Source organism: Vombatus ursinus, unplaced genomic scaffold, assembly GCF_900497805.2.
Source record: "Vombatus ursinus unplaced genomic scaffold, bare-nosed wombat genome assembly UNPS02009062.1, whole genome shotgun sequence".
Lineage (NCBI taxonomy): Eukaryota > Metazoa > Chordata > Mammalia > Diprotodontia > Vombatidae > Vombatus > Vombatus ursinus.
In genome coordinates this window covers 128,571-143,310 of record NW_020948840.1, presented here as the reverse complement: position 1 = coordinate 143,310, position 14,740 = coordinate 128,571, and the positions used below count along the sequence as shown (strand labels likewise).

The following is a 14,740-nucleotide window of genomic DNA, read 5'->3' as shown; positions in this document are numbered from 1 at the left end:
AAGGAAGGTAATCTGTAGTCAATTTAAAACTATACTGGCTTCCTCACTGTTCTTATGTTCAATAAAAGATCATCTTACTTCCATTCTGTCCACTACTTCCTCAGTAATGAACAGGATTTCTTCTGATTTCTTGTCAGGGTTTCTATCAGTCAGTTACCCCTAAAGGAGACACTACCTCAGAACAGGCCCTTCTTCTTGCTGAGATTATTGTAGCAGCCTCCTGACTGATCTCCCTTGTCTTCATTCCCTTCCTTCTATCTCTTAAATTGTTTTAGTTCTTGATGTCCAGGTCTTATAACACACTTTTCAAAACTTTTCTGTCCTTTAAAATCTCTATTATAGGTGGTATAGTATACTAGGAAAAGGACATTTGAACAGAGAAGTAACATGACTAAATCTTTGTGTAGAAGATTAGAAAGGAGAGTAAGTGGGATTGGAAAGCTCTATTAGGGGACTCTTCCTATAACCTGGTTGCTTGCGTGATGGCCAAAGGGTGTGAATGTAAGAGATATGGAGGCAGAATCAATTGCAGAGTGTAGTAGAAAGAGCTATGCATTTGGAGTTAAAAGACCTGGGCTTGAATCCTGGCTTCCTATTTACTATCTGTTAACCTTGAATAAGTCACTTAGCCCCTTTCAGATTCAGTTACTTCATTAAAATGAGGAGTTTGGAGTAGTTTAGATGAGCTTTTATGTTGTAGTATCATAGTATTTGGAACTGGAATGGATTTTTAAAAGACCATTTGGGTAATTTTACAAATGAGGAAATAGTGACTCAGAGTTGAACTGACTTGCCCAGGACTGGACAACTAGAAAGTGACAAAACTGGGATTTTTCCATGATATTGTGTTTTTCTTTAATATGTAATATGTAATGTGTGATTGTAAAATAAATCTTGCAACCATAATAATTGAGTAATTGTAAAAATTGTGTTATATCTAGTCTAGTGTGAAATTAATAGAAAGGAGGGGGAAATGCTTAGGTGCCATGGCAACCTGGTATCTGGGGTTTATCAATCCTCTGCTTGCTGCTCGGACTTCACTTTTTGTCATCCCTGCTTTCTTCTGTTTTTTCTGTTTCATTCAGTATTCTGATTGTTATAGTGTTTTGAGGTTTGAAGAATTACTTTAACTGCTTTATTTTAAAAACTATTTATTGATGTTGCTTTTTAGTCACTTCTCAGTGACTCCCCCAATAATAATACCTTTTTCCTTGTTTAAGTAATTTTTGTTTTCTGTTTTATCAAACAGTGGGTTATTGATTCCCATTGTTTCTGATTCACTTGTCTAGTCTATTCCATTGATCTACCCCTCTATTTTTTAATCAGTAAGAGATGTTATGACTGCTGCTTTATAATATAGTTTAAGGTCTGGAAGTACTTTTCTCCCTTCATCTGTACGTCTTCATAATGTCCCTTGATATTCTAGCTCTTTCATTTTTCCAAACGAATTTTGTTATGATTTTATCAAGTTCTATAAAGAATCCCTTTTTTAAATTTGATTGGCATAGCATTAAAACTTTGGTAGAATTGTCATTTTGTTTAATACTGGCACAGTCCAATCATGAGCAATGAATATTCCTGCTGCTATTTAAGTTGCTCTTTATTTCTTTAACAAGCACTTGGTAATTGAATGTCTACAAGTTGTTTTTTTGTGCTTCTGGTAGATTGATCTCTAGGTACTTTATGCACTTTGTAATTCTGAAGTCTTTCTTTTAGTGTTTATTGTGGTTATCATGAAGATCTTTCTTTTGGCTCTACCTGCCTCACTCTTCATCAGTTCCTATAAGTCTTCCAAAGTTTTTCTGAATTCTTTGTTTTTGTTATTATAGCACAATAATACTCTATTATATTCACACATTCAGAATTTATTTAGATATTCTTTAATGGTTGGGTATTAATTTTTGTTGAATTTTTTTTGTTATCAAAAACTGCTTTTTTACATATGGGTCTTTTCCCTCTATTTTTTTACTTTCTTGATGTGTATACATAGTTTTAGGATTAGTTGGTTAAATAGTTATATAATGGCTTTAACATTTCTTATTGGGTTAAGGGAGCGCAGCACAGTTAAAATGAAAAATCTAGACTCAGACTGCCCTAGTTTTGTTCAAGGAGAACAAGAATACAGAATGACGAAGATACTTCTTTTGGCAGAGACATTTACATGGAATATAATATTATAATCGGGGAAAAAATGCAGCTAGGTGCCTGGTGTTACAGAGTGTTGAGTTCAGATTCATCCTCAGACACTTAATTACTTGGACAAATTACTTAACCTCTATTTGCCTCTGTTTCCTCATCTCTAAAATGGGAATAATAGCACCTACCTTTCAAGAGTTGTTGTGAGAATAAAATGAGATATTTGTAAAGCACTTTGCAAACCTTATTAAATGAATGTATGAACTTTTAAGATTAATATTGCAACATTGTATAGGACAGATCGAAAAAAAGGGAACAAACAGATATGGGGAAAATGGACAAATTGGCAGCTAAAAAAAAAAAATTTGCAGCTAATGGCTTTGGGGAGTGAGTGAGAAAAAAGTTTGTAAAATAACTCTAGTGACTACAAGATTGATGATGCCAGTAATATTAATAGAGAAGTTGAAAGGAAGGAGGAACAGGTTTGAGGGGGTGGTATTGGTGTAAGATGACTTTGGCAAGTTACTATTTTAAACTATTTTTCCTCCATTTTTCTAGTTTGTATCATTTTTTGACCATCGTTGTGCAGTGAGCAGAAATTAGTCTCTAACTTTTCTGTAACATTGCCTTTTCAGGGGCAGCTAGGTGGCTCAGTGTATAAAGCACCGGCCCTGAAGTCAGGAGGACCTGAGTTCAAATGTGGCGTCAGTCCAAACACTTGACACTGTGTGACCCTGGGCAAGTCACTTAACCCCAATTGCCTTAAAAAAAAATTGCCTTTTCATCACTATTGAGGAATATGTTTAATTTAGAATTCATTCCGTGCAGAAAAATTGGCTCTTCATATAATGGGAACTATGTTATGAAAATTACTTTAGGTGACACAAAGTGTTGAAGGGTAGCTAACAATGGAATTAGGATCCTAAAGGATCTTAATAGACTGGAGCATTGTGCTAAATCTAATAAGCTGAAACTCAGTAGGTTTAAGTGTAAAAGTCTTGAATTTGAATGTAGTAGTTGTTCTGAATAAGATTTTGGAGTTTTAGTGGCCTTCAGGCACAATACAAATCAGCATGGGATGCGGTAGCAGCCGAAAAAAGCTAATGTGGTCTTGGGCAGCATTGTGAGGGCATAGCTTCTAGGCACAGGAAAGTAATAGTCTCACTGTACTTTGCCTTGGTCAGACTTTATCTGGAATATTATGTTCAGTTCTCGGTACCACAGTTTAAGAAAACATTGATAAGCTGAAGAGGTTTCAGAAGAGGGCACCAAAATGGTGAAGGTCCTTGAGTTAATGACATACAAAAAATAGGTTGAAGGAACTGGTCATATTTAACCTAGAGAAAAGAAGACTCAGGGAGACATGATAGCTATAGCTGTCTTTCAGGTATTTGAAGAGCTGTCAAGGATTAGACTTGTTCTCTTTGACCCCAGAGGGCCTAATCTGGAGCTTTGGGTAGAAGGTGAAGAGGTAAATTTAGATTTTATATCAGGAGAAAACTTACTAGCAGCTAGAGCTATTCAGAAGTGGAATGTACAGGGCAGCTAGGTGGTGCAGTAGATAGCGCTCCGGCCTTGGAGTCAAGAGGACCTGAGTTCAAGTCCAGCTTCAGACACCTGACACTTAGTAGCTGTGTGACTCTGGGCAAGTCACTTAACCCCGATTGCTTCACTGAAAGGCAGAAAAAAAAAAAGTGAAATGTACTACCTAGAGAAGTGCTGGGTTTTTCCTTTTTTGGCAATCTTCAAGTAGAGAGACAATCACTTGTTAGGTATATTAGAGGGGAGATTCCTTCTACATATGTATTGTGCTAGAGGGCAGGAGAGCCCATTTAAATTCTCTTTCTGTGATTTGGTGAAATGAATAGAGAATATCTGAACAATATGAGAAAATCTGTTTATCACTAAAAATCTGAATGTTCTGACTTTATCTTGTCAGATTTTTTAAAAATGTTCTTTTGAAAATCTATTAAATTTTTCTCATTTATTTCAGAGAAGCTTGATTCCATGCTATCAGATTATGATATCCTTTCTCTGTCGAACATCCAGCAACACTCCTTGAGGAAAAGGGATCTACAGACATCATCACATTTAGAAAGATTATTGACTTTTTCAGCCTTACATAGGTAATTAGAATTATTCATATTGAAATAATTTATTTTGTCCTTGTGCTTTATATGTTTTGGTTAAGATAAAAAATAGTTATATTGAAATCTTTTGAAGTTTTTTTTTTTAAGGGAATGGTAAAATGTCCTACGTGACTTGTCCATAGTAGAAGATCATTCATTCTAATAAGTTTGAATTCAGTCTTAGGTGCAGAGGAAGCCAGAAAATTCCTAATGTTAGTACTGTGATATACTGTATACTTTCCATTTCAGCCTTTATGAATTTTAGGTAAAATTAGACTCCTTCAGAGTATCAACTGATCAACTGTATTTTGTTTGAAGAGTTGTATGTTAACACTGTTCTCTTGTTTTATCTTACAAAAGTTGAAGATTTCCTTTTTTAAATTCTTGAAGCTATAGCCTTTATAAGAAACCAAACATCATGGCACACAAATAAATTGGCTGGAATTGCTTTTCTTATTTTTCAGTGTTTTGATAACTCTTTGTCAGGTGTATACACTTCTGATAAATTTTCAAATTATTCCTAAAGACTTGTGAGGATCATTAAAGGGCAAGAATTTATATGTACTTATTCAGAGAAGCACAATGCTCCATGAAGTTCTTTCCCATGTACAACTTTGTGAAGACTGAATAACAGTTTACTAATGTTTCATTTCCCTGGCCACCTCTGCTATTAGGGATATGCAAGAAAATAAGACCTTTAGGAAAACGAGTCACAAAGACCATGTACTCTTCTTGTAGAAGTCCTTCTCAGGACCTGTTTGCTTCTGTTTGAGACTACCTTCATTGTGTGTCTGCAGTAAATATTTTTTTCGTAACTGCTCCATGACATTGTACAAGACTGAGAAGTCTGGCTGTCTGATTTACTGCCTTAAAGCAGGTCAGAAGCAGCACATTAAAAAGGTGGAAGGTGTGTGTGTGTGTGTGTGTGCGCGCGCGCAGGCACATACTCCAGCAGATCATGCTGACAGCAAGAAGTGATAGCTGCCAGTCTGACTTGTAGGACATAGAGAAAGTATAAAAAATGATGCAAAATCTCTGAAGTGCATCATTCTAGGTCTGATAACTTTACATAACTGAATAACCCCAGAAGGGTATTAATCAAGGCTTCGTGGTATATTGAAATGGAGTCTTGGACTTGAGATCAAGACATGGTTTCAGATTTCTTGAACTTACCTCTGTGATCCTCTGTGTGCCACTTATCTAAGTCAGATAGAGGTTGTGATCTATTCCCGCATCAGGAGTTCTATATTCAGATGAAATCACAGATCCTTTGCATAATTGATGTTCATGATAATAAACCTGAATCATTGAGAAAATGCTGTAATGATTTTTTTTTTCTGTTTAAGAAAGCATAGCAATGTATGGCGTATTTTACGTGTTTTTCATCCAAAATGCTTACAATTTTAAAAAAAAGTTTCTGATTTCAAGCAATGCAGCAGCACTTTATTTTGTTTTGTTTTTTTGCTAGGCAGTGGGGCTAAGTAACTTGCCCCGGGTCACACAGCTAGTAAGTGTCAACTGGCTGAGGCCGAATTTGAACTCAGGTCCTCTTGACTTCAGGGATTTGAACTCAGGTCCTCCTGACTTCAGGGTTGGTGCTCTATCCACTGTGCCACCTCAGTGCCCCAAGCATTACACTTTAGTTATGTGAATAATTCTCTTGATGTGAAACTTTTGAGTCTACTTTTGATGCCTGATAAGTAAGACGCTAGAGTGTAAATTAATCTACACCAAGAGAGAAGAACATAGATGTAGATCTATGGGAAAAGTACTTTTTTTCCTTTTTAATGATAATTTTTTTCTTATACTTACCCAAGAATTTATGATCATAAGTATGAGAATAAATTTTTGTTGAATAGGAATAAATATACTTAATATAAAACACCAAGAGGATTATACATTGTAAAAAAAAATAACTGCAACAAAACCTAAAATTTTAATTTTTTTTCAACTTAATTGATAAGTTAGGTTACTTTTATATTTTTAAAGCTTGTGGTTACTTTGTTTCTAAAATAGTAACACTCATAACCATTGCACTAATCGATTTTACTTTTCTGTAACTTTGATTTTGGGATCAAATTAGGAAATATGTGTAAAATGTTTTGAAATACCGTAAATCTATATTGTATATGTCAGTTATTAGTATCACATATAGACTAAAAAAACTAATTTTGAGATAGCTGAATGATTATTGACCCTCTGCCCCCCCCCCAAAAAATCTTAAAATTGTATTAAATATTTGAAAGGAGACAGAAAAAGGTGAGGAAATAGAACTAAGAAAAACCAAGATAGGGAAAAAAGTCATTAAAAGTAGATAAGAAAATAAGGCTAAGCCAGAAGGCTTCTGAGCTATTAAAGTTCATTAAAGCTTCACAGTAGGAAAAAGCAAGAGAATATTGGAGCAATTGTATATAGAAGGACTAACACACTTTAGAAAATATTGTAAATATAATTAGTATAAATTATTGTCTCTTAATGATACATGATCCAGCCAGAAGGTATGACTTAGACTAAGTTTGGAAACTCAGAAAGCATGACTTCTAATTGTCACCAACTTTCTTTGTATCTTGGAGAGAAGATTTTTAGCTACCAAAAGCATAGATCTTCATCTAGAAAATGAGGACTACTTTACCATTGTTCAAGGAATAGTGAATTAAAATGACATTAAAACGCTTATAAAATTCTGTGAAAATGTTAAGTAACCTCTTTCGAATAAGAATAGTTTTTAACTTTCTTTTTCACTGTACCCTTCAGTTGAAGAAAAGAAGCATAATTATGAATGTATAAAAAGATCCACTTAGAAGAGCAAGGAGAAAAATGTTCACAGATTTTATAAAATAATATTTTGTTGTCTTTCTTTCCCTCTGACCACAAAAGCTTTTCCAAAAGAAAAACTAAAATAACTTGTTATACTTCAAAAATTAAAAATACTCTTTGCCATGGCGACATTCCCAGTCCATTATTTTCCTGGCAGTTAAAGACTTACATAAGTCAATATGGAAGCAGTATCTATTATTACTATCACAGCTAGCAAAACTTTTTCCTGCTACTCGCTGAGACAGGAAGCGAAGGAACTTTAATTCATTGTTTCTAGTTTTTATTCTCCTTTTAATGGAGCTCTGCAAATGATAACCTTTGAAAATTTGAAAACTATATCCTCATATGCTCACCCCCTCCTGAGAGGACTGGTATTATTAGGGGACAGTTGGAAAGTCTACTGTAGCATAAACATGACTTTTAATATTTACACTGATTATCTTGTATATGTTTATTTACTCAGTGATAGATCTGGACTGCTGTATTTCAAGATGAAGTATATAGCTTAAGTTCTAGAAGGAGAGGGAAGTATAGCAGTGCTAAGAAGCATAAGAGGGTGTAGTTAGTTGGTATGTGTGTTTAATGTTCATGACGATCTGATAACTTATTAGACTTGCCTAAACTATCCCAAGACCTTTGGTGTTACTTACTCTTTAGATAATCCAGGGAAGATGAGTATATAAGACCTTTTGGTGAATTTTTCCATTATCAATAACTTATGGCCTACAAATGCTTGATTTCCAAGCCCAGTGACTCTTCTGTAATTTTTGCCCACTTCCCCTTATTAGATGAGTATTACACTTCATGCTTAGTGATTTTGACAAGCTGCATAGCTATTTTCCTGACTTACTGAGGAAAATGCATAGATTTATATTCTGTTGTTTGCTTAGAATTAAACAAACCCATTATTTTTCAGGCATTTTAAGGTATATCTAACATCAAGTGCTGAACGCTTTTCACAAAATTTCAAAGTGTTGGTCGTGGATGGGAAAGAAGAGCAAGAATATCCTGTAAAATGGCAAGATTTTTTCACGGGGCATGTAGTGGGTGAGTGTGAACAAAGCTGCTGTATATGCCATGAGCCTTTGCCCAGGAAGACTAAATTGAGAGTTATTTTATTTATAAACTCCTTTTCAAGGGAAGAAATGGCATTTCTTTAAATAGAAATTATTTTTATTTTATTTTTTTTGATATATAAAGATCATTTTTTTCAACTTTCATTTCTATAAGATTTTGAGTTCTAAATTTTCTCCCCATCTCATCCCTTCCCCCCCTCCAAGATGGCATGTATTCTGAATACCTCTTCCCCTAATCTGTCCTCCCTTCTATCTTCTCCCCCTCCTTTTCTTATCCCCTTCCCCTTCAATTTTCCTGTAGGGCAGGATAGATTATAGAAATTATTTTTTGAAATTGATACATTTAACAAATCAGTAGAACATGTGGTGGAGAAAAATTAATATAGGGTTATCTTTTTTACACTATGAGAATGTTCATTAAATTGAATTTCTTCTTTTTAAGTAAAGATGATTCTACTTCTATACATTTATTTACATGCATTTTAAGCTTGGCTTTGTGAAATTATAGATAAGGTAGGCTACATGACCATTTCACTTGTGACTTTAGTTCAAATTTTCCATTGGAAACATACCTGCAATGGGAAAAAGCAAATGCAATGAAATCGCATACATAGTTCATTAGCATAGATGTGGTATTGGTGAAATCACGTTTCTCTTTCTTGCCTCCTAAAAAAGCAGGTAAATACTAGGACTTATTCTTTCTCAGAGATGATCCTCTCACTTGGCTTGAAAGAGTGGGGTAGGGTTTAAGTGAGTGGATTTCATGCTATTGATTGAGTGGTGGGAATCAACCTGGCTCTTTCTGAGGCATTTCTTTGCTGCAGATTTTTCACATTCTTTCCAGGCAAATCCCAACGAAGTAGTGGTTGTCAGTTGGGCCCTTTGACAATAATTTTTTTTTTTTACTGAAATTTGATGGAATAAAATTTGGTTTGGGATGTTTTCTAATAATAATTTTTATTAATCTTGTTCTTTTTCTTGACTTTAAGGTGAACACAATTCCAGGGTTCTGGCCCATATAGGTGATGATGACTTTACAGTAAGAATCAATACAGATGGGGCAGAATATAACATAGAGGTAAGTTTTTTAGTCTTATTTTTGATATCAGATAGTTATGGCCTTTTAAGAATGGTGTTTTCCATCTAATTGTTTAGTAATATAGAAGCAAATGTCATTTTTATCTATGCTATTTTTTTCTTTGTGTAATTAACCAAAGTTAACATTAATTTTTTTTTTCAGAGAGATAGGAAGCAGAATAACTTTTTTTGTTTTTTAGTCATGAAATAATGTGATTAAAATGTATCCTGTTTTTTCCTCAATACTTTGAGAAGTCACATGTGGAACATGTGGCAAGAGAGAAGTAGTCTTTCTCTTTTTTTTCTCTTTTCTGTCTCATTCCCTGTTCCCCTTTGTAATAATCCAGATATTCTCATTGAAAGGGCATGTCATTTTTTTGGAGGTCAAAAAAGAATTAATTCCCCTCTAACCTTCAAAGTCATCTTTCCATTTTGAATTTCTCATTGTGAATATAAGTAATAATTGGTGACCAGAGCAGCTAAAGTAAAAACTGTAAGAACCTCATCGTTTTGATAGCTTCTCTGCTACTGTAGTATGGCCAGTGAAAGCCAAAGAGCTGCTTAATTGCATTTAAGACACATAAGATATAGATAGCTCATTTATTAGCCAAAAGTACCAAATATTTCTTTGCTGTCATTTGTACATTGATGTGCTATTCTAGAAATGCCAAAGTATCCTGTATAAGTGGTGATATCATCTCCAAAAATCATGCAGTGAGAAAACTGAAATTAAGGCCAATCAAAATAAAAATCAACAAATACTCAGCAATGCCTCTTGTGGGCAAGTCATTGTAGAGTTTATTGATTTCTAAGCCACCGGCATTTCATTCTTGTGTCTACTGTACTTGGAAACAATTTACTTTCTGCCCTTGTAGTTCACTGTCTCCGGTTTTGTTATCGTTCTAGTGTTTTTTAAAAGGTGTTAGAACTGAAATATAAAGCTACCCTGAGGTTAATTTTGAATATTTGTATTCTAGAGTATTAATTTCCGAACAGTGTTTTATCCTTTTTAAAGTTTGACTTTGAATTAGGAAAGAACATATAAATGGTGCTTGTTTATATAAAAGTTATATTTTATATTTATTTATGGTGTTGTTTAATAAATAACGATCTCTATAGCTAAAGGAAATGAATTATCGATGCCTAATCTGAATTTTATGACAATAAGGTTCATGTTGAAGGAACTTTTTCCTTTTTTTCAAATTGTTATTTTTAGACTAGCCATTAAGGCAGTAGAATTAGAGTCTATTTTCCATAAGTGGCTATGGTCAACATTCACTGTGTGGTAGCTGGTACATCTTTTGACATGCTTACTATAAAGAAAATCTAAATTGTATATTGAGCCACTTGTGAGTGATATAGACTTTTAAAACTCCCTAGTATAAAATCATGTTTTTTCTTCTGTAAATGGTAGTTTCTGCATTTCATCATATTATTTTTTCTAATAATGATTTTGATGTCAGTCAAGTATTAGCTGTAAAAAAACAACAACCACATAACTGTGTGAATAAGCATACTCGTAGGTTCAAATTCAATAAGATCTGTGTATCTAATATGTAAGTATGATTTATTATTAGCTATTTAAAATTTTGGCTGCTTTTACCTTTTAAATATATATACATACATACATTTTGTGTGTATATATAGAAGAAGAAACGTATTTTTTAATGTAACAGAAACCTTCTAGCCTTATTAATAAGTTATTGATAAGACTCCAGAAATGTTTGATCCTGAAAAGAAGGGAAAGCACGCACCAGGAGTTTGGTAATTCAAGTTCTGGTCCTTGCTTTGCCTCCATCCTGCTGACCTTAAGGTCATTTTACCTGTTTGGGTCTTAGATTTTTCATTTTTAAAATTAGTTTTGTCAGTACAGAAATCTCCCTCAAGTAAAATTAAGTACCTTAGATAGATTTCCATCATAAAATGATTCATTAAAATATTTAATCTAAAAAGTCAGATCTGGGTACATGAGAAAAGAAATATTCCAAAATGTGGGCATTTTTGTGTTTGCTGAAGATTCTAGTCTATGTAATAGTTCATATTTATGTCGTGTCTCATTTATTCACATTTTATATTATTTTAGCCACTCTGGAGATTTATTAATGATACCCAGGACAAGAGAATGTTGGTTTATAAATCTGAAGATATCAAGAATGTTTCACGTTTCCAATCTCCAAAAGTATGTGGTTATTTGAAGATTGAAAAGGAAGAACTGCTCCCTAAAGGACTGGAAGACACAGAACAACGTACAGGTGGGAATTAAGGCATATTTCACATACGGACTAAAATCTAGTCTAGTGCTAGACTAGTGTTTAGCACCTAGTGTTAGAAATTGAATAATAGCTAATAATACAATAAGATTGCCAGGTAACTTTATTATCTTAGGCCTGCTGGTTAGAAAACAGAATTTGGACACAGGTGTTATTGGATTAACATGGTCTCTTTTATGCATAATGTTGAAAGCGCTAATGAAGGGAAAGAGCACTATAAATTACAGTCTTAGTGTTGGAAGGGTCCTCTGACCATCTAGACCAACTCCTTGGTCACGTCACTTACCTAGCTCATAGTAGTGCTAGAACTAGAAGCCATATCTCTTGACTCAGTGTTCAGTGTTCTTTCCTATATACCATTTAGTTTAATTCACTAAGTATTTATTAAGCACATACTGTATGCCAGGCATTCTGGTGCTAACATGTTGCATCTGTTTGGCAAGTAAAATTCAGTATTGAAAAAAATCAAATTTATATATCTGAGGAAAAATAATCGATTTTGAGAATTTATTAAAAACAAAATATTATAGTTTATAAGAAATTAATGACTAAAATGAGTTGTAGAAGCATTAGTAAGTCCAAATGATAGACTTTAAGGTTGCAAAAAAAGCGTAGATCATTTAGTCCAATCTTTTATCCCATCCTATGATCACCTATACTAGATTCCTAATGGATCTAATCTCTGGCTAAAGCAGTTTAGTTTTGGGAAAGACATTGTTTCTTGAAGTAGACCATTTTATTTCTTAACAAATCTAAATTATTTAAAAGTTATTCTATTCTGCCCAAATCTCTTTGTTTCTAACTTCCACTCAGTAATCCTAATTCAGCCCTCTGGAACGAAGTCTAATCCCTCTTTCTCATTTTCAGTCAATTAGGCATTTATTAAATGCATATTTTGTGCAAAGCACTATGATAACCTTTCATGTATTTGAAACAAACTGCTATGGTCCTGATTTTTTTTCTCTATGTTAAAACAGTCCTGATTCCTTTAATTCATCCTTGTGAAATATAGTTGCAAGTAGCCTACAGAAATGCTTTGTTTGTTGATGTTGCTCTTAAGATATGGCACACAGAGCAAAACACAGTGGTCTTAACAGCACATAGTGCAGTGGCGCTGTTACCTCTCTTGTTCTGGACACAAGATTGCCTAGGCTGAGTCAGAGATTGAATTCTGTTAGGCAGTTCTGAGGCTACTTTGGGCTTTGTTTCATGCCCATCTTTCCTTATCTCAGTCCAAAGGAAATATTTCTAAAGTAAATAAACACTAATGTTAGTGTCCAAATTTAGTATTTCTCAAAATCTCTTGAAGATTTTAGTAAGGAAAAGTAACTTTATCAAAGATTTTAAAAATATGGTTTTGCATTATTTTTGTATGTATTTCTGTGAAGTTGCTTTGGACTGTTTCAGTTCCACAGACATTTACTTTCTTATACATGTAATCATTCATTCGTTTGTCTGTATTTATTGGCTTGTTACTTATTTATGTGCAATGCATTGTGATAGGCACTGGGAATACAAAGATACGACACTTAGTTTCAGCAGTCTAGGCAGGGTAAGGTTTAAGACACACATAGAATTAACTGTAATGCAAGTTATAATTTAATTGCATAAGAGAGATCTAAATGGGAGTTGTTGTAGAGTTGTTGTTGGCTTCCAGAGAGAGATAAGAACCTAACTCTAAGAATGGGCTTATGGTGGTCAAGCTCTTAAGCATTTTATTTATTTTTAAGATTAAGAAAATGTTTTATTTTCCCATGACTTAGAGTGTCATATTAGTTTTTAACCTTTTACTTTCTACTTCCTTATCTTAAAAAAAAATTGGTTTAGGTGCTTTAAAGGAATTAAGTTTAAATAATATTCAAATAATAGTACATTTATAATCTATACATTTTAAAAGCATTACTGTCAAAGAGTTCATATTTTGATACATTTAATAGTATGTAAAAAATTCACATTAGTGCATGTTCATCGGGAGAAGAGAGCTCCTCCAAATCCAATGAAGAATACATGCAAGTTACTGGTGGTAGCAGACCATCGTTTTTACAAGTACATGGGCAGAGGGGAAGAGAGCACAACTACAAATTACTTAGTAAGTATCTGATAGTAGATAAGATAATTGGCTGGGAGAAAAATTCATGCAGGGAAGCAAACTCCTTTTGGGAGATAGCTGCTGTAATTTGAAGCCTAACAAAATAAAAATCTGTTTAGACATTTATGATTTATTTTACCTCCTGAGGGCTATTCACCCAAGAGGTTCAAGATTATTTTAAGGCAGGCTTAGTTTCAGGTTTATTAAAATGTATATTACATTGAAATGATAAATAATATTTTAAATAAATTATTTCACTTTTGTAGTATTTAATTTAGAGTTTACTTCTTTGTATAGACCAGACTGCCTATTGAAAAATTTAAAAAATTATCCTAATAGATTGCATTGCTGGGTGTTTGTAGTATTACTACTATGTATACAGATATGTGTTCAGAAAAGGTATATATCTTTAAGAGTAGGGCTTAGCTTGTGTGTATGTGTGTGTGTAAAGATTTTCAAAGAGAGAGTATAACCTTGGAATTTTGCATATCAGGACTAAGCAGAAATAGTGTTGGAATATAGCTATGTGTTTTGAACTTTTTAATGGTGATAATGACATGAAGGAACGATTAAAATAACATTGAAGATGGAAATTAATTTTTAATTCCTGAGCATTTGATTTTTATAATCAAGTGGTATATTACATTGACATTTTTCATAGGATGATCTCATTTACCATATCGAGTCTTCCACAATGCAAGCTATTCATGTATTGTTAGCCTGGCCCAATAAAGACATGGTCCTCACAGTCTTGCCCTCACCCTTCTCTCCTACTTACTTTGTTCTTCTAACTCCCTATCCCATGGCCAATGAATGGATTTATTGTGTAAGTAGTGGCAGTTGACAAGAAATTGTTCTATCACTATGCCAAGTACCAAGGGAAGTAGTAATTCACTATAATTCTTGTCTCTAGTGAGATTTTGAAATGAATACTATTTTTTTCATTGGGAGTCTGTTCTTACTATTCATATGCTGATAACTTTTGATATTTTAAATGTAATAAGAGATTAATACTTCATTATTTCAGTGGAGCCATATCTCATGATTGTGGGTATTCCTACCAGTGATGCAAATCCCAGCCCATTCTTCCTTCTCATCCTGTGCCATTCTTGTCCACATCCTCCCATAAATCCTCCAATATAAAAT

The 14,740-nt window shown here is 33.7% G+C and overlaps 1 protein-coding gene across 1 annotated transcript in view; it reads left to right on the top strand.

The window, feature by feature from the left end:
* ADAM17 (ADAM metallopeptidase domain 17) overlaps positions 1–14,740 on the top strand; it is a 55,788-nt gene that overhangs the window by 13,317 nt on the left and 27,731 nt on the right. Inside the window, exons 2-6 of the mRNA XM_027850326.1 lie at positions 4,130–4,262; positions 7,999–8,129; positions 9,148–9,236; positions 11,319–11,487; positions 13,464–13,594. Coding sequence (XP_027706127.1) covers positions 4,130–4,262; positions 7,999–8,129; positions 9,148–9,236; positions 11,319–11,487; positions 13,464–13,594 — 653 coding nt within the window. The remainder of the gene's footprint in view (positions 1–4,129; positions 4,263–7,998; positions 8,130–9,147; positions 9,237–11,318; positions 11,488–13,463; positions 13,595–14,740) is intronic.